This window comes from Thalassophryne amazonica, chromosome 6 (assembly GCF_902500255.1).
Source record: "Thalassophryne amazonica chromosome 6, fThaAma1.1, whole genome shotgun sequence".
Taxonomy (NCBI): Eukaryota; Metazoa; Chordata; class Actinopteri; order Batrachoidiformes; family Batrachoididae; genus Thalassophryne; species Thalassophryne amazonica.
In genome coordinates, this window is record NC_047108.1 from 78134901 (window position 1) to 78155625 (window position 20725).

Consider the following 20725-nt stretch of genomic DNA (forward strand, 5'->3'; position numbering starts at 1 on the left):
CAATGTTCAAAATAACTAACTGATGGAATTGAACAAGCACAATACCTGGCCACACATTTTAAGAGTTTAATTCTGGTTTTAGTTCCCCATTCTGTTGGACAGACCACTCAAATGTTTGGACACATTTTCCCATTCATTTTTTGAGTGGTAGTGTATATTTTCTTATTTTATTTCTTCCTGTGGCTGCTTGCTTCCTAACTAGGCGGAGAGCAGACAAACAAACTACGTTTAGCCATTGTTTGTTTGTGTTATCGAAGTTTGTTTGGTTTTTTGCCAATTTATCCAGCTTCCACAAACAGTCACCAATTGATGCTTGTGAAGACAGGCGCCTCCACTAGCCATCCAGCAGGTGGCAGTATGTCTATGAGAGATTACATCAACAAAAGAAAGTCACTCAACTGAACTGCTGCATAAAAGTTCAGCAGATACGATACTGTTTGTCCTCATTATAGGACTGGTTTACTAAGATCCCAAATAACAAGTGGGCAATACAAACTTTTGCACATTGGGGTGGAGACAGTTTTGCAGGTGATTTTACTCAGAACAACAGCAATCAGATATTTCTGATGTCCACCAATCCCAATCCAGATCACCTCCAAAATCCAGTGAAGTCTTCCATGCCCTAATCTATCTGTGGTGCAAATTTGGTGAGAATCTGTGAAGTAGTTTTGACGTAATCCTTCAAAACATATATAAAGCGAAATCTTGACACCGACTCCAGATCTGAATCACCTCAAAAATTTAATGGAGTCTTACATGGCCTATATATCCATCTGTGGTGAAAATTTTGTCAAAATCCATGCAGTAGTTTTGACGTAATCCTTAAAAGCCTACAAAGTGAAAATCTGAGCCAGAATCCAGATCACCTCCAAAATTCAGTACAGTCTTCCATGACCTAATATCTATCTGTGGTGCAAATTTGGTGAGAATATGTGTAGTTTTGACATAATCCTTCAAAGCCTATATAATGTGTAATTTTGATCCAGAAAACTTAAATTTCTCCATAAAATTTTGGAGGCGATCCATATCTGTATTCTAGATGTACTAGTGTCCTGTCCGGCGGTGGGGAATCACCAGACTCTAGTCCACTTCCACGGTGGGCCTCAGAGCTTAGAAGGACTTACTTTACTTTTACCAGTATAGGTAAAGCACACAAAAAGTGACTGTGACTGTTGTGTGGGCCGCTGAAGAGGAGGTACTGCTGGCCCACCACCACCAGATGGCGCCCTGCTTGGAGTGCGGGCTTCAAGCGAGAGGGCGTCGGAGCCACTGGGAGTGACAGCTGTCACTTATCATCTGCACCAGCTGTCACTCATCCAACTCATCACCATCACTATAAAGGCCGGACTGCAACTCCACCTCCTCGCCGAGAAATCAGCTACCACTCAAGGTAATTTCTCTGCTGTATTTAATGCTGACAAATAGTCTGAACTCTTTTTGCAGCCGATTTCCTGTGGATACGGTCTGAAGCTGGATTGGCGGATAGTGTGAGTGCGACGTCTTCGCCTTTCACTCCTTCCAGGGAAGTGACTGACAGGAGCTGCACGGGTGATTCTGTTTCTGGAGGTGGAGGTTCTCCCTCCCGGAGGAACTGAGCAAGGAAGAATTACTGGGTGTGTCTTCACACACCCACCATTAACTGTTTCTGTTTCTGCCAGCAGTACCAGGTCTGACAGCTGGAGACGGTGGCCACCTGGGACTCGGGACTTGGCGGCTCTGGTGTTCTTCAGATCTGCTGGCGGTGGAAGCCGTGTGGGATCCGGCTCTTCTCTGGACAGACGTCTTCTATCCTCGAGCCTGCCCACACGTCACCTTGTGTATGATTGACTGTACTCCTCAATTGTTATTGTCTGTATTCCGTTGTGCAATTCACAACATTAAATTGTTACTTTTTGGCTTATCCATTGTCCGTTCATTAACGCCCCCTGTTGTGGGTCCGTGTCACTACCCTCTCACAACAGTGACAACAAGAGGAAAAGATGTCTGATAAGAATCTTCTTACAGTTCAACGTATTCCACTTCATTATTTAGCTTGTATCACCACGTAAGATATGAAATCTAATTTAGTAGATGATTACAAGCCTATAAGAGACATAATTAGCAGGTGGAGCCAGTGAAGTTGCTTGGTGAAATTAATCTGGATCATTCATTTTTATAATTCACAGTGTAAACAAGATAATTTTTTTTTCCCCCCATTGTTCCATGACTCAGTGTGTTGCAAGCCTGCACCAAAATATGTTTTTGGACAGGTTGTACAACCCCAAATCCAATCAAGTTGGGACATTGTTCATCCATCCATCCATCCATTTTCTTCCGCTTTATCCGGAGTCGGGTCGCGGGGGCAGCAGCTCAAGCAAAGCTGCCCAGACCTCCCAATCCACACACACCTCCCCCAGCTCCTCTGGGTGAACCCCAAGGCGTTCCCAAGCCAGCCGAGAGATGTAGTCCCTCCAGCATGTCCTGGGTCTTCCCCGGGGCCTCCTCCCAATGGGACGTGCCCAGAACACCTCTCCAGTGAGGCGTCCAGGGGGCATCCGGAAAAGATGCCCGAGCCACCTCAACTGACTCCTTTCGATGTGGAGGAGCAGCGGCTCGACTCCGAGCTCCTCCCGAGTGACCGAGCTCCTCACCCTATCTCTAAGGGAGCGCCCAGCCACCCTGCGGAGGAAACTCATCTCGGCCGCTTGTACTCGCGATCTCGTTCTTTCGGTCATGAGCCAAATCTCATGACCATAGGTAAGGATCGGAACGTAGATAAGTAAGATAGGTAAATTGAGAGATTTGCCCCCCTACTCAGCTCTCTCTTCACCACGATGGTCCGATACAGCAACCGCATCACTGCAGATGCTGCACCGATCCGTCTATCGATCTCACGCTCCATCCGTCCCTCACTCGTGAACAAGACCCCGAGATACTTAAACTCCTCCGCTTGAGGCAAGGACACTCCACTGACCTGAAAAGGGCAAAGCACCTTTTTCCGGTCGAGAACCATGGCCTCGGATTTGGAGGTGCTGATTTTCATCCCGGACGTCTCACACTCGGCTGCAAACCGCCCCAGTGCACGCTGAAGGTCCTGATTTGACGAAGCCAACAGAACCGTCCGCAAACAGCAGAGATGAGATTCTGTGGTTCCCAAACCAGACCCCTTCTACACCCTGGCTGCGCCTACAAATTCTGTCCATAAAAATAATGAACAGAATCGGTGACAAAGGGCAGCCCTGGCGGAGGCCAACGTGCACTGGAAACAGGTTTGACTTACTACCGGCAATGCGAACCAAGCTCCTGCTGCAGTCGTACAGGGACCGGATGGCCCTTAGCAAAGGACCCTGGACCCTGTACTCCCGGAGCACTCCCCACAGGGTGCCCCGAGGGACACGGTCGAACGCCTTCTCCAGATCCACAAAACACATGTGGACTGGTTGGGCGAACTCCCATGAACCCTCGAGCACCCGATGGAGTGTGTAGAGCTGGTCCAGTGTGCCGCGACCAGGACGAAAACCACACTGCTCCTCCTGAATCCGAGGTTCGACCATCGGTCGAATTCTCCTCTCCAGTACTCTGGAATAGACCTTACCGGGGAGGCTGAGGAGTGTGATCCCCCTATAGTTAGAACACACCCTCCGGTCCCCCTTCTTAAACAGAGGGACCACCACCCCGGTCTGCCAATCCAGAGGCACTGTCCCCGATCGCCACTCGATGTTGCAGAGGCGTGTCAGCCAAGACAGTCCCACAACATCCAGAGACTTGAGGTACTCAGGACGGATTTCATCCACCCCAGGAGCCTTGCCACCGAGGAGCTTTCTAACCACCTCGGTGACTTCGGCCTGGGTAATGGATGAGTCTGCCTCTGAGTCCCCAGTCTCTGCTTCCTCTTCAGAAGACGTGACAATGGGATTGAGGAGATCCTCGAAGTACTCCTTCCACCGCCCGACAACATCCCCAGTCAGGGTCAACAGCTCACCACCCACACCATAAACAGTGCGGGTGGAGAGCTGCTTCCGCCTCCTGAGGTGTCGGACGGTTTGCCAGAATCTCTTCGAGGCCGACCGATAGTCCTCCTCCATAGCCTCCCCGAACTCCTCCCAGACCCGAGTTTTTGCCTCTGCGACCGCACGGGCTGCGGCACGCTTGGCCTGCCGGTACCTGTCAACTGCCTCTGGGGTCCCACCTACCAACAAAGATAAGTAGGACTCCTTCTTCAGCTTGACAGCATCCCTGACTTCCGGTGTCCACCACCGGGTTTGGGGATTGCCGCCGCGATAGGCACCAGACACCTTGCGACCACAGCTACGAGCGGCCGCATCGACAATGGAGGTGGAGAACATGGTCCACTGGGACTCCATGTCTCCAACCTCCCCCGGGATCTGGGCGAAGCTCTGCCAGAGGTGGGAGTTGAAGACCTCGCTGACAGAGGGTTCCGCCAGTCATTCCCAGCAGACCCTCACGATATGTTTGGGCCTGCCAGGTCTGACCGGCTTCCTCCCCTCCCAGCGGATCCAACTCACCACCAGGTGGTGATCGGTCGACAGCTCTGCCCCTCTCTGCACTCGAGTGTCCGAGACACGTGGCCGAAGGTCATATGATACGACTACAAAGTCGATCATTGACCTCTGGCTCAGGGTGTCCTGGTGCCACGTGCACTTATGGACACCCTTGTGCTCGAACATGGTGTTCGTGATGGACAAGCTGTGACTAGCACAGAAGTCCAACAACTGAACACCACTCGGGTTCAGATCGGGGAGGCCGTGCTTCCCAATCACCCCCCTCCAGCTCTCACTGTCGCCGCCCATGTGGGCGTTGAAATCCCCCAGGAGAACAATCTAGCGATATCTAGTACCCCTCCCAGGGACTCCAGGAAGGTTGGGTACTCTGCACTGCTGCTCGGCCCGTAGGCCGAGACAACGGTGAGAGACCTGTCCCTGACCTGACGGCGTAGGGACGCGACCCTCTCGTTCACTGGAGTGAACTCCAACACATGGCGACTGAGCTGGGGAGCAATAAGCAATGCGCCCCCAGCTCTCCACCTCTCCCCGTGGGCAATGCCAGAAAAATGAAGCATCCAGCCCCTCTCCAGGAGTTGGGTACCAGAGCCCAAGCTGTGCGTGGAGGTGAGCCCGACTATCTCTAGTCGGTATCTCTCAACCTCCTGCACAAGCTCAGGCTCCTTTCCCCCTAGCGAGGTGACATTCCATGTCCCAACAGCCAGGGGCTGTGAGCATGGACCGGGCCGCCGGGCCACCCGCCTCGACCGCCACCCAATCCTCTCTGCACCCGACCCCCATGGCCCCCTCTGCAGGTGGTGAACCCACAGGAGGGCGGGCCCATGTCGCTCTTTTGGGCTGAGCCCGGCTGGGCCCCATGGGCTAAGGCCCGACCACCAGGCGCTCGTGCATGAGCCCCAACCCCAGGCCTGGCTCCAGGGTGGTGCCCCGGCTCCGCCATAACGGGCGACATCTTGGTCCTTGATTTTTTACTGGTCATGGAGGTTCTGAACTGCCCTTAGTCTGACCCGTCACCTAGGACCTGTTTGCCTTGGGAGACCCTACAGGGAGCACAAAGCCCCCGACAATGTAGCTCCTAGAATCATCCGGGTGCGCAAACTCCCCGACCACAATAAGGTGGCAGCTAGAGGGGGAGTTGGGACATTGTGTAAAATGTAAATAAAAAGAGAATACAATGTTTTGCAAATCCTCTTCAACCAATATTCCATTGAATACACCACAAAGACAAGATATTTAATGTACAAATTGATAGACTTTGTTTTTGTGCAAATATTTGTTAATTTTGAAATGGATGCCTGCAACACGTTTCAAAAAAGCTGGGACAGTGGTATGTTTACCACTGTGTTTCATCACCTTTCCTTCTAACAACACTCAATAAGCGTTTGGGAACTGAGGACACTAATTGTGAGTGTCATGATTGGGTATCAAAGGAGCATGCCCAAAAGGCTCAGCCGTTCACAAGAAAGACGGGGCGAGGATCACCACTTTGTGAACAACTGCGTGAAAAAATAGTCCAACAGTTTAAGAACAATGTTCCTCAATGTTCAGTTGCAAGGAATTTAGGGATTCCATCATCTACAGTCCATAATATAATCTAAAGATTCAGAGAATCTGGAGAACTTTCTGCACGTAAGCGGCAAAGCCGAAAACCAACATTGAATGCCCGTGACCTTCAGTTATTTTCCCATGGAAAATAACTGAGAAATCACAAGATTCACAAGAGTTTTAGGCTCAGTATACAAAGAGTTTTACCTTTCAATGTCAATACTAAAACACAAGTATTCAACTGTAATGCCTTAAATTTTGTGACACTGCAGTCTGCCATCCCTACAAGACCTGTATACCTCCAGGGTCCTGAAGCGAACAAGGAAGATTGTAGCCGATCCCTCCCACCCACGACACAAACTTTTTGTCACCCTCCCCTCTGGTAGGCGGCTGAGGTCCATCGGGATGGATCAAAACCTCAAAACATAAACAGCTTCTTTCCATCTGCAGCTAGACTAATAAATGATGCCAGAGACGCCCACTTACCCTGCTCCCCCCACACTACCATAAAGTACAGATTGGTCATCCCTGCACTGAGAGATACTGTACATCTGTATGTGCACACCACCTGTTTTTGCAGTCCCATTGTTGTGAAAGTGTCGTGACCACAACAGGGGGCGTTAATGAACGGACAATGGAATAGCCAAAAGGTAACAATTTAATGTTGTGAATCACACAACGATGTACAGACAATAACAATACAGGGACTGTCAATCATACACCAGGTGACGTGTGGGCAGGCTCGACGATAGAAGACGCCTGGTGAGAGAAAAGCCGGATCCACACAGCTTCCACCGCCAACGGAGGTGAAGAACACCGGAGCCGCCAAGCCCTGCGCCCCAGGTGGCCGCTGTCTTCAGCAGTCAGACCCGGTACTGCTGGCAGAGAACAGAGACAGTCCAGATGAGTGTGAGGTCACACTCCTTAGCTGTCACACCGGGTGGAACCGAGGATCCTAAACACTCCCGGTGGCAGGTTTCGCTCCACTGAACCACAACCCCAGACAGCCAATCAATCCGGGGATTGTGTTTTAACACCCATGGAAAACCCAAAATCACTCGGGAGGTAGAAGGTGTTACATAAAACACAATCTCGTCCCTGTGATTCCCAGACACCACCAATGTCACTGGCTGTGTCTGGTGTGTGATTAGTGGAAGAAGGGTGCCATCTAGCGCCCGCACTGACAATGGTGACGGTAAGGCCACTAGAGGAAGCCCAATCTCCTTTGCCCATCTGCTATCCAGCAGATTCCCCTCCGACCCCGTGTCCACCAGTGCTGGGGCATGAAGGGTTAGATCCCCACTCAGGATCGTGACTGGGATTTGTGCAGATCGTCGGGGTTTCCCCACGTGGGTGTTGTGACCCACCCTTAGCCCAGTCTCTAAGGATGAGTGCTGTTGTTTTGACCGTTTGGGGCATTCTCTCTGTATGTGCTCGGTAGAGCTGCAGAGAAAACACTCTCCACGGATCAGCCTCCTTTGTCTCTGATCTGATCGTTTTTTGGCCCTGCTCGTTTCCATAGCAACGTCAGCAGGGGGAGCTGCTGTCACGTGGAGAGCCCTGGCAGTGGAGCGTGGGGAAGTCGGCTTCCTTTCGGACCCGGGAGGAAGAGGGACGACTTGTGCCTGGCCACGCCCCTCGCCTCGTTCCCGTCGTTGTTCCGTTAATCGGTTGTCTAACCGTATAACCAGGTCAATAAGCCCATCTAAATCCCGCGGCTCGTCCTTCGCCACCAGGTGCTCCTTAAGGACCAGAGACAGTCAGTTTACAAAGGCGGCGCGGAGCGCAACAGCATTCCAGCTGGCTCGCGCTGCCGCGATGCGGAAGTTGACTGCATACTTCGCCGCGCTCCGACGCCCCTGCCGTATCGACAGCAGCACACTTGAAGCGGTCTCGCCTCTATGAGGGTGGTCGAACACCTGTCGGAACTCCCTCACAAACTCAGTATAAACCGTTAGGAGCCGTGAATTCTGCTCCCAAAGCGCCGTAGCCCAGGCGCGTGCCTCTCCTCGAAGCAAATTGATCACATAAGCCACCCGGCTGGCGTCTGCTGCGTACATGATGGGACGCTGTGAAAAGACGAGCGAGCACTGCATCAAGAAGTCCGCGCACGTCTCCACACAGCCTCCGTACGGCTCCGGAGGACTTATGTATGCTTCAGGGGAAGGTGTTGATAGGTGACAGCTGTCACTTCCAGCGGCTCCGACGCCCTCTCGTGCTTGGAGCCCGCACTCCAATCAGGGCGCCATCTGGTGGTGGTGGGCCAGCAGTACCTCCTCTTCAGCGGCCCACACAACACCCATTCCACTAAGTTATATTTATTTAACAGTGAATATAGTATTGCCTATTTGACTCTTACTTCTTACAGAAGGGTTTTCTTTTCTTTTTCTTACTGATTATTATTGTTGTTGTTATTGTTGTTTATGCACCAATAACACCAGATCAAATTCCTTGTATGTGCAAACTTATTTAGCAATAAATTAGGATTATTAAGATTTTTGACTCAATGGAACAATTTTGTAGACATTTTCAAGGTCAGTGGTCAAAACAGGTGTTTCCAGTTACAAAAAAAAAAATAATTAATTAAATTGGAGAGAAGCCTCCAGTCTTCAAATCTGCTCTGTATAGTGTCAGTCATCACTAATATCTGAATAGCAGATGGATTTCATTGTTTTGGCCATTACCATGGTAACACCAGTTTTTGATGAAGTGAAATATGCACCTTGCAAATAATGTGACAGCAAAATTAAGAGTACGAGCAGCAGTTCCTGAGACCTATTATTCATGAATGAATACAAGAGTCGATGGCTCAGTAGGCCCAGTATCATGCGCACTCATACATTCATTCATTATCTGTTGATACATTTTTTTTGGGGGGGGGGGGGGGTTGTACCTGTTTTGTTTGTTGCACTACTGGTAACTATGGCCTTTTTGAACAGCTGTACAAGAAACCCGATAAGCAGGTTGTATCCTTCAGATGGACCAGCATCTTTCATGTGTCACAGAGATTGTTGCAGAGAGATCCGAGCTTCCAGAGGCCTCACCTTTGCACACACCTGACTGATAAACACTTCTTAGAATCTGCACTCATAATGCATGAGTGCTGGCTGGAACATGACTCAAACGTTGTGCACACTCTGTTCAAAGGCAATGTGCAATCATCTGTTCAGAGCATGCAAACTCCAAGCCGAGCAGACATAAAATTACAATTTACAGACTTAGATATTAAAAAAACAACAAAAACTGTCATAATTCAAACATGTGACTGCAGAAGGAAACCATAATGTGTCCAAATTAAAAGTGAACATTTAATTGTAGTTAAGATGGGGTCATCAAAATCAATTTATGATTTACATTTTTTAAATTTGATTTATTAATGTGTCTCTAAAATAAGAACACTTACATCTCCAGCATTAGCAAAAAAAAAAAAAAAAAAAAAAAAAATCATATCCAAAAATCCATTATTTAAATATCCACACATTAATTTGAAACATTAATTATTACTGAATATATTTGAAGTACAATGAATTTAAATCATTTAAAATTACAAGATATTAATCAGGCATGGTTGATATTCATAGTGTGCATATACAGTATTTTTAGATAATGTGGAAAGGTAAATGGTATTCAGTATTTATTCAAACAAAATAGATGGCTATTCAAATACACACATCTACATTTGCAGTGATACTGATTGGCTGAATTTTACTCCTATTGTGTAATGTGCTGAAAAACTGTAATTCTTGACATGCGTAAATTCTCACATATCTTTACACAAGCAGCTGTGGCCTTTGGCTTTGGAAATGTAATTAACTGACAAAAAGACTCATTGCAAGTTCAAACCACACGTCTGAAGAGAGAGAGAGACAGACAGAGAAAGGACAGAATCGTTTCTGTGGGGTTGTGAGGACTTGTTAGAACATAACCTCTATGAAACAAATAATAAGGTTGTCTGACTTTATACATTTGGTGTGAAAATCGCCTCTCTGCCCTCATACCCCACCTGCTTCTTTCTTGTGCAGCTAAATTAATACAAAAATCCTTTCTGTGGAGTTGTGATCGTAGTATGTTGCACAATATAACAGGAGTAAAACAATCGGAAAATAACAGTTTATTCTCTGATGTAGTACTTTTATTACCTAAAATTATCTAATGGACCCTCCCTCACTTTTTCTTTCACAGCTAAATTCATACAAAAACCTTTCCACTGGGTTGTGTGGAGGCACAACTGTGTTATTTAAGTTTTACAACATACCATCACTTCTCTGATTTGTTTTACATTTCTTTGTGGGAACAGTCTGTCTGACTGACTGACAACCGCAATCATTTAACTTGGACATTCTGTGGGAGTTGATCTGGGCTTCAGCTTCAGTTTGATGGGATGCTGTGGAGTTGTGAAGCCATCAGTGATCAACAACAATGGAACCTTTCAAGATAAACACACAAAGTCACAAACGCTGCTGAATCTGAATATGCACAATTCACCATATTTTTAAAGCACAGCTCTCTCTCTCTCTCTCTCTCTTCTCTCTCTCTCTCTATCTATCTATCTATCTATCTATCTATCTATCTATCTATCTATCTATCTATCTATCTATCTATCTATCTATCTATCTATCTATCTATCTATCTATCTATCTATCTATCTATCTATCTATCTATCTATCTATCTATCTATCTATCTATCTATCTATCTATCAAAATAAAATCATCTTCTCACAATGGTTTCCTTGCAGGTAACAAAGCTGAAGTTCTGAAGGATTTCCACAATGGCCAATTTCATCATCAAGATTGCAAACCGCATGCCAATGCAGTTCCTTGGCCCTGCTCCAAAAGGTAGGAAGGCATAAGGATCTATGTTGTCTTTGTTCTCTTTGCGAAACCTAAAAACACACATAGAACATCAACATCAGACTTCCACTGGTGAGTAAATTGACAATTTTGAGTTGAATTTATTTATTTGAATTTGAAATTTGATTTGGCCTGACATTCACTTGTCATAAATACAAGAAGATACCTGTCAGCTTTGAAGACCTCAGGCTGAGGCCATAGCATGGGGTCATAGCATGGGGTCATGAGACTGGTCTTGGTATTTTTCTTTGTTTTTTTTTGCCTCCTTGCTCTCGGCCGAGACAGTCGCATTTTTCTCTTCTCCCTCCCTCCTTATCTTTCCTGCTTCTGTGGCGTGTTGTCTGTGAGGCTGCCAGCTTTGCTCTTCTGGAAACAGCAAAAATGGATCTGTTAAAGTGGTCTCTGAACGCAATTGACACTATTTTTTCTACAAGACACTCGGGAGCGGAGGACCCGACCTGTCCTGCCGGGACACATGTGATGGGTTACATGATGGACAGTTGGAGGAAATGGCAGGTCATGTGCCTTTACACACTGTCTGTGGAGGACGTCGAAGATGTGTATATATTTGGCATGGTGGTGACCAGGTTCCTACTGTGTGGAGCGGGCATAGCGCTGGTTTACTGGAAAATTAAGAAAGTGGAAGTGGCAATAATCGGCCCGTCCAGGCTGCCCCACATGATTGATTCGATTGGAAGGGCAGTGTCAGCTCAGTCGGCAGGTGTTAACCGTGCGTTGGAAACCATCTCTGGTAGGATGGCTGCACTGGAAAACCGCATTGATCGTCAGTAATGACCACATCTCCTCTCCTAATTCAGATGTATTGGAAGCCACTCTGTCTCAGACTGTGGAATCTTTCAGGCGTCTCCTAATCTGGATTTTCATTCGGCTTCCCAAAACACAGCTGCACTTCAAGGCCACTGTGATAAAAACCTCCTGGAGAAGAAAAACGCTCATGCCTCACTCCCCCTGGTCTTCCCCCGCCCTCAGCTTCTCCAGCTCTGACGTTGACTGTGGACAGTGGACTGTTCAGGGCTGGGCCCTTCCTCCCTCCAGAACGGACGAACAAGGCCGTTGATGGCGCCTAAAGGTGGCCTCCGGGTGTTCTGTCTGATAACTGGACTCTTAAAAATCTCGGTCGTCGTCTCTCGTCCTGTTGTTGTGTGTGATCATTGTTCATTGTGCTGATGGGTTTTTTCCTGCATTGCTGCTGCATGATTCAATGCAGCAGCAATGAAGGTTTTTCTTTCCCAAGTTTTACCTTGTGTGTGCTTTTTATATGTGTTCATGTACCGGGCTGGCTTATGTGTGTTGTTTGTATGTGTCGTCTGTCGTCATGAGGCCGGTCATGGTTTGCTCAGCCCTGCTGTTGACTTAAGGCAGGACATACATCTGGAGCTGGTCCCCAGGTGCCTAAAGGCGACTTCTGCTCCTAACTGGCAATTAGGATGGGTTAAATGCAGTAAACACATTTCATTATGCAGGGAACATGTTCCTTTGTGCATATGACAATAAAATTCTTTTGAATCCTTGAATCCTTTGAATAGTAGAGCGGGTAAACTGGTATCATGACAGTTCCTTTGGGGATTGTCACCCCGTTCACTTCCACAGAGGTCTTTGCCATTCTCTCGAGATGACTGGCAACTGGGTAAAGCTTCATTGACTCATTCAACACCAAGTCCAGGTATTCCATCTGTACCAGGCTTTCATAGGTTGGCTGACTCTGGAGGAATGAAAACAAAACAAAAACCATTAAAAAGCCTCAGTGCATAAGGCAAAAACAAGCTGAGACAAACATGACAGATAATAAGACACTATGTATAGTAGTGTTCAGAATAGTAGTAGTGCTATGTGACTAAAAAGATTAATCCAGGTTTTGAGTATATTTCTTATTGTTACATGGGAAACAAGGTACCAGTAGATTCAGTAGATTCTCACAAATCCAACAAGACCAAGCATTCATGATATGCACACTCTTAAGGCTATGAAATTGGGCTATTAGTAAAAAAAAAAAGTAGAAAAGGGGGTGTTCACAATAATAGTAGTGTGGCATTCAGTCAGTGAGTTTGTCAATTTTGTGGAACAAACAGGTGTGAATCAGGTGTCCCCTATTTAAAGATGAAGCCAGCACCTGTTGAACATGCTTTTCTCCTTGAAAGCCTGAGGAAAATGGGATGTTCAAGACATTGTTCAGAAGAACAGTGTAGTTTGATTAAAAAGTTGATTGGAGAGGGGAAAACTTAAACGCAGGTGCAAAAAATTATAGGCTGTTCATCTACAATGATCTCCAATGCTTTAAAATGGACAAAAAACACACACACACACAAAAAAAACAGACGCGTGGAAGAAAATGGAAAACAACCATCAAAATGGATAGAAGAATAACCAGAATGGCAAAGGCTCACCCACTGATCAGCTCCAGGATGATCAAAGACAGTCTGGAGTTACCTGTAAGTGCTGTGACAGTTAGAAGACGCCTGTGTGAAGCTAATTTATTTGCAAGAATCCCCCGCAAAGTCCCTCTGTTAAATAAAAGACGTGCAGAAGAGGTTACAATTTGCCAAAGAACACATCAACTGGCCTAAAGAGAAATGGAGGAATATATTGTGGGCTGATGAGAGTAAAATTGTTCTTTTTGGGTCCAGTTTGTGAAACGACCCCCAAACTCTGAATTCAAGCCACAGTTCACAGTGAAGACAGTGGTGGTGCAAGCATCATGATATGGGCATGTTTCTCCTACTATGGTGTTGGGCCTATATATCGCATACCAGGTATCATGGATCAAGACCTTCAGTGGGACATGTCTTTTCTTCGGCTTATTCTGCCTCTACTGGTGGTTGGCTCTCACTGCGGTATTGTATCACTTCCTGTTCCGGAGCACAGCGGTGTTTTGCTGTATCTGTTAGCTGATTAATCTGCGCAGTTAGATTGATCTAGTTAACTAGATAACGATTTGTTTCACAGTGTAATCTTCACGTGCCTTAACTAAAGCACTCCCTCTGCTGAATCACCTCTAAATTATTTACACATTATTCACGTTGCGTGTTTTTAGGAATCCGCTAGCTTAGCGCAGCCACTAGCTCTTAGCCGGTTTAGCATGGCGGCTTCTCCTGTCTCTCCCGCACTTTTCTGCTCTGGGTGTGAAATGTTTAGTTATTCCTCGGCATCCTTTAGCAGTAATGGTACTTGTAATAAGTGTAGCTTATTTGTAGCTTTGGAGGCCAGGCTGGGCGAATTGGAGACTCGGCTCCGCACCTTAGAAAATCCTACAGCTAGCCAGGCCCCTGTAGTCGGTGTGGACCAAGGTAGCTTAGCCACCGTTAGTTCCCCTCCGGCAGATCCCGAGCAGCCGGGAAAGCAGGCCGTCTGGATGACTGTGAGGAGGAAGCGTAGTCCTAAACAGAAGCCCCGTGTACACCGCCAACCCGTTCACATCTCTAACCGTTTTTCCCCACTCGGCGACATACCCGTTGAGGATCAAACTCTGGTTATTGGCGACTCTGTTTTGAGAAATGTGAAGTTAGCGACACCAGCAACCAGAGTCAATTGTCTTCCGGGGGCCAGAGCAGGCGACATTGAAGGAAATTTGAAACTGCTGGCTAAGGCTAAGCATAAATTTGGTAAGATTGTAATTCACGTCGGCAGTAATGACACCCGGTTACGCCAATTGGAGGTCACTAAAATTAATATTGAATCGGTGTGTAACTTTGCAAAAACAATGTCGGACTCTGTAGTTTTCTCTGGGCCCCTCCCCAATCAGACTGGGAGTGACATGTTTAGCCGCATGTTCTCCTTGAATTGCTGGCTGTCTGAGTGGTGTCCAAAAAATGAGGTGGGCTTCATAGATAATTGGCAAAGCTTCTGGGAAAAACCTGGTCTTGTTAGGAGAGACGGCATCCATCCCACTTTGGATGGAGCAGCTCTCATTTCTAGAAATCTGGCCAATTTTCTTAAATCCTCCAAATCGTGACTATCCAGGGTTGGGACCAGGAAGCAGAGTTGTAGTCTTACACACCTCTCTGCAGCTTCTCTCCCCCTGCCATCCCCTCATTACCCCATCCCCGTAGAGACGGCGCCTGCTCCCAGACCACCAATAACCAGCAAAAATCTATTTAAGCATAAAAATACAAAAAGAAAAAATAATATAGCACCTTCAACTGCACCACAGACTAAAACAGTTAAATGTGGTCTATTAAACATTAGGTCTCTCTCTTCTAAGTCCCTGTTAGTAAATTATATAATAATTGATCAAAATATTGATTTATTCTGCCTTTGGCTTTGCTCAAAATGTAAATGAGTCCACCCACCACTTGAATCATACCTTAGATCTTGTTCTGACTTATGGTATGGAAATTGAAGACTTAACAGTATTCCCTGAAAACCCCCTTCTGTCTGATCATTTCTTAATAACATTTACATTTACTCTGATGGACTACCCAGCAGTGGGGAATAAGTTTCATTACAGTAGAAGTCTTTCAGAAAGCGCTGTAACTAGGTTTAAGGATATGATTCCTTCTTTATGTTCTCCAATGCCATATACCAACACAGGGCAGAGTAGCTACCTAAGCTCTGTGAGTGAGATAGAGTATCTCGTCAATAGTTTTATATCCTCATTGAGGACAACTTTGGATGCTGTAGCTCCTCTGAAAAAGAGAGCCTTAAATAAGAAGTGCCTGACTCCGTGGTATAATTCACAAACTCACAGCTTAAAGCAGATAACCCGTAAGTTGGAGAGGAAATGGCGTCTCACTAATTTAGAAGATCTTCACTTAGCCTGGAAAAAGAGTCTGTTGCTCTATAAAAAAGCCCTCCGGAAAGCTAGGACATCTTACTACTCATCACTAATTGAAGAAAATAAGAACAACCCCAGGTTTCTTTTCAGCACTGTAGCCAGGCTGACAAAGAGTCAGAGCTCTATTGAGCTGAGTATTCCTTTATCTTTAACTAGTAATGACTTCATGACTTTCTTTGCTAATAAAATTTTAACTATTAGAGAAAAAATTACTCATAACCATCCCAAAGACATATCGTTCTCTTTGGCTGCTTTCAGTGATGCCGGTATTTGGTTAGACTCTTTCTCTCTGATTGTTCTGTCTGAGTTATTTTAATTAGTTACTTCCTCCAAACCATCAACATGTCTATTAGACCCCATTCCTACCAGGCTGCTCAAGGAAGCCCTACCATTAATTAATGCTTCGATCTTAAATATGATAAATCTGTCTTTATTAGTTGGCTATGTACCACAGGCTTTTAAGGTGGCAGTAATTAAACCATTACTTAAAAAGCCATCACTTGACCCAGCTATCTTAGCTTAGTTATTGTACTTGGCCCCACAAATCTTAGAAACATGGTGTCTAACCAGATCCTTACTCTGGATGGCATTACCCTGACCTCTAGTAATACTGTGAGAAATCTTGGAGTCGTTTTTGATCAGGATATGTCATTCAATGTGCATATTAAACAAATATGTAGGACTGCTTTTTTGCATTTGCACAATATCTCTAAAATTAGAAAGGTCTTGTCTCAGAGTGATGCTGAAAAACTAATTCATGCATTTATTTCCTCTAGGCTGGACTATTGTAATTCATTATTATCAGGTTGTCCTAAAAGTTCCCTGAAAAGCCTTCAGTTAATTCAAAATGCTGCAGCTAGAGTACTGACAGGGACTAGAAGGAGAGAGCATATCTCACCCATATTGGCCTCTCTTCATTGGCTTCCTGTTAATTCTAGAATAGAATTTAAAATTCTTCTTCTTACTTATAAGGTTTTGAATAATCAGGTCCCATCTTATCTTAGGGACCTCATAGTACCATATCACCCCAATAGAGTGCTTCGCTCTCAGACTGCAGGCTTACTTGTAGTTCCTAGGGTTTGTAAGAATATAATGGGAGGCAGAGCCTTCAGCTTTCAGGCTCCTCTCCTCTGGAACCAGCTCCCAATTCGGATCAGGGAGACAGACACCCTCTCTACTTTTAAGATTAGGCTTAAAACTTTCCTTTTTGCTAAAGCTTATAGTTAGGGCTGGATCAGGTGACCTTGAACCATCCCTAAGTTATGCTGCTATAGACTTAGACTGCTGGGGGTTCCCATGATGCACTGAGTGTTTCTTTCTCTTTTTGCTCTGTATGCACCACTCTGCATTTAATCATTAGTGACTGATCTCTGCTCCCCTCCACAGCATGTCTTTTTCCTGGTTCTCTCCCTCAGCCCCAACCAGTCCCAGCAGAAGACTGCCCCTCCCTGAGCCTGGTTCTGCTGGAGGTTTCTTCTTGTTAAAAGGGAGTTTTTCCTTCCCACTGTCGCCAAGTGCTTGCTCACAGGGGGTCGTTTTGACAGTTGGGGTTTTTCCGTAATTATTGTATGGCTTTGCCTTACAATATGAAGCGCCTTGGGGCAACTGTTTGTTGTGATTTGGCACTATATAAATGAAATTGATTTGATTTGGATCAGTTTGGATATGTCAAAGTACTTGAAGATGTCATGTTGCCTTATGCTGAAGAGGACATGCCCATCAAATGGGTGTTTCAACAAGACAATGATCCCAAGCACAATAGTAAACAAGCAAAATCTTGGTTCCAAACCAACAAAATTAATGCCTCGCAGATGTGAAGAAATCATGAAAAACTGTGGTTATACAACTAAATACTAGATTAGTGATTCACAGGATTGCTAAAAAAGCAGTTTGAACATAATAGTTTTGAGTTTGTAGCGCCAACAGCAGATGCTACTATTATTGTGAACACCCCCTTTTCTACTTTTTTTTTTTACTAATAGCCCAATTTCATAGCCTTATGAGTGTGCATATCATGAATGCTTGGTCTTGTTGGATTTGTGAGAATCTACTGGTACCTTGTTTCCCATGTAACAATAAGAAATATACTCAAAACCTGGATTAATCTTTTTAGTCACATAGCACTACTATTATTCTGAACACTACTGTAAGTAACCTTCTCTGGGAATGTTTCATCGATCTCCTCTTGCAGAGTCTTTTGGATGTCAGGGTTGGTTGCGAGGTTGTATGCTAAAAAGTACAGTGAGCTGTTGCTGGTTTCATATCCAGCAAATATAAATATCATGGCCTGTGATAGGATCTCATGGGCAGGCAGCCCTGTTATGGAAATACAGTGTCATTAAACTACAGTCACAACCCCTGCTGGAGCAAAGGGAAAAGAGTGATCAGATCTGCAGCAGCAACATGGAGAAACATTTCACTGAAAGCAGACTGTCCAACAGCTCACAAATAAGCTTCTCTTCTGCTATCATTAAGAGAGAGCTAGAGAGGCTAAACCAGGGGAAAGCTGCTGGACCAGATGGTATCAGCCCTCAGGTGCTGAAAGCATGTTCCAGCAGGGCTGTGTGGAGTAACCCAGCGTCTCTTCAACCTGAGCCTTCACCTTCAGAGAGTTCCAGTGCTGTGGAAAGCATCCTGCCTAGTCCCAGTGCATAAGAAAGGGCATTCTGTGACTCCTAATGACTACAGGCCAACAGCACTGACCTTGCACATTATGAAGGTGATGAAGAGACTGGTCTTGGCACACCTCAGATCACTGGTATGCTCGACACAAGACCCCCTACAGTTTGCATATCAACCCCATCTAGGTGTGGATGATGCTGTAATATATCTGGTGCAGAAGGCTTACTCTGCCCTGGACAGACTCGACACAACAGTTCACATCATCTTCTTTGATTTCTCCAGCGACTTTAACACCATCCAGCCTTGATTGCTGAAGGTGAAACTGGAGAAAATGCAGGTGGATGCTCCCCTGGTCACATGAATCACTATCTGACAGGCAGACCACAGTTTGTGATGCTTCAGAACTGTGTGTCTGAGCATCTCATCTGTAACATCGGGGCCCCCCAGGGAACTATTCTATACCCCTTCCTTTTCACCACCTGCACTGCAGACTTTAAGTCTTTGAGTCGTGTCATCTACAGAAATTTTCTGATGACATGGCCATAGTTGGGTGTGTGGAAAATGGTCGGGAGGATGAGTATAGGGACCTGGTTGACCAGTTTGTGAGGTGGTGTGGGGAGAATCACCTGCATCTGAATGTGGCAAAGATGAAGGAGATGGTGATGGATTTCAGTTGGAACAAGCCCCCAGCTTCTTCAGTCTGCATCAGTGGGACTGATGTGGACATAGTCCCATCATATCAGATCATCTACCTGGACAATAAACTGGAGTGGTCTATGAACACAGAGGCCGTCTACAAGAAGAGCCCGAGCCGGCTTGACTTCCTGAGGAGGATCAGATCCTTTAATACACTCAACAAAAATATAAATGCAACACTTTTGGTTTTGCTCCCATTTTGTATGAGATGAACTCAAAGATCTAAAACTTTTTCCACATACACAATATCACCATTTCCCTCAAATATTGTTCACAAACCAGTCTAAATCTGTGATAGTGAGCACTTCTCCTTTGCTGAGATAATCCATCCCACCTCACAGGTGTGCCATATCAAGATGCTGATTAGACACCATGATTAGTGCACAGGTGTGCCTTAGACTGTCCACAATAAAAGGCCACTCTGAAAGGTGCAGTTTGTTTTATTGGGGGGGGGGGGGGGGGATACCAGTCAGTATCTGCTGTGACCACCATTTGCCTCATGCAGTGCAACACATCTCCTTCGCATAGAGTTGATCAGGTTGTCAATTGTGGCCTGTGAAGTGTTGGTCCACTCCTCTTCAATGGCTGTGCGAAGTTGCTGGATATTGGCAGGAACTGGTACACGCTGTCGTATACGCCGGTCCAGAGCATCCCAAACATGCTCAATGGGTGACATGTCCAATGAGTATGCCGGCCATGCAAGAACTGGGACATTTTCAGCTTCCAAGAATTGTGTGAATTGCCGTAATTTCCACCACAACACTGTAATGTCCCTTTAAACAGTTTGTATGAAAGATTGTTTGGGTAGTTTCTATGGAGATAAACAGTGACATCAGAGCACATGTATATAGCACCAAATCACAACAAACACTTGCCCCAAGGCGCTTTATATTGTAAGGCAATGGTGTGGTGGAAATTACATTTACAAGACCAATAGTGCCCGTAGTTAAAGAATCACCCTTATCTGTTGCACATATGTGTTTCTCCCTCAGTTTTTCTTATTGCTTGTTTTTTTTTTTTGGGGGGGGGGGGGGGTCTTTTCTTGGGGTCTTTTGGGTTAAATGTTTTAGTTTTACTTTTACAACCCCAATTCCAATGAAGTTGGGACATTGTGTAAAATGTAAATAAAAGCAGAATACAATGATTTGCATATCTTCTTCAACCTATATTCAATTGAATACATCACAAAGACAAGATATTTAATGTTTAAACTGATAAATTGTTTTTGTGCAAATTTTTGCTCATTTTGAAATGGATGCCTGCAACACATTTCAAAAAATTTGGGACGGGGCAACAAAAGACTGGGAAAGTTGATGAACACTCAAAGACCACCTAATTGGAAACAGGTGAGTGCCATGATTGGGTATAAAAGGAGCAACCCCAAAAGGCTCAGCCGTTCACAAGCAAAGATGGGGCGAGGATCACCACTTTGTGAACAATTGTGTGAAAAAATAGTCCAACAGATTAAGAACAATGTTTCTCAATGTTCAATTGCAAGGAATTTAGGGATTCCATCATCTACAGTCCATAATATAATCAGAAGATTCAGAGAATCTGGAGAACTTTCTTCATGTAAGCGGCAAGGCTGAAGACCAACATTGACCTTCAAGCCCTCAGGCGGCACTGCATCATTGTGCAAAAGGATCTTACCGTGTGGGCTCAGGAACACTTCAGAAAACCATTGTCAGTTAACACAGTTCGTCGCTACATCTACAAG

General features: G+C 45.6%; 1 protein-coding gene across 1 annotated transcript in view; it reads right to left on the reverse strand.

The window, feature by feature from the left end:
* Positions 1-10374: 10374 nt before the first annotated feature.
* The window catches only part of LOC117511476 (cytochrome P450 3A30-like), a 53024-nt gene continuing 42673 nt past the window's right edge, over positions 10375-20725 (reverse strand). The window contains exons 11-15 of the mRNA XM_034171496.1: positions 17846-18006; positions 12446-12621; positions 11065-11112; positions 10768-10930; positions 10375-10473 (exon numbers count right to left, since the gene is read on the reverse strand). Coding sequence (XP_034027387.1) covers positions 10375-10473; positions 10768-10930; positions 11065-11112; positions 12446-12621; positions 17846-18006 — 647 coding nt within the window. The remainder of the gene's footprint in view (positions 10474-10767; positions 10931-11064; positions 11113-12445; positions 12622-17845; positions 18007-20725) is intronic.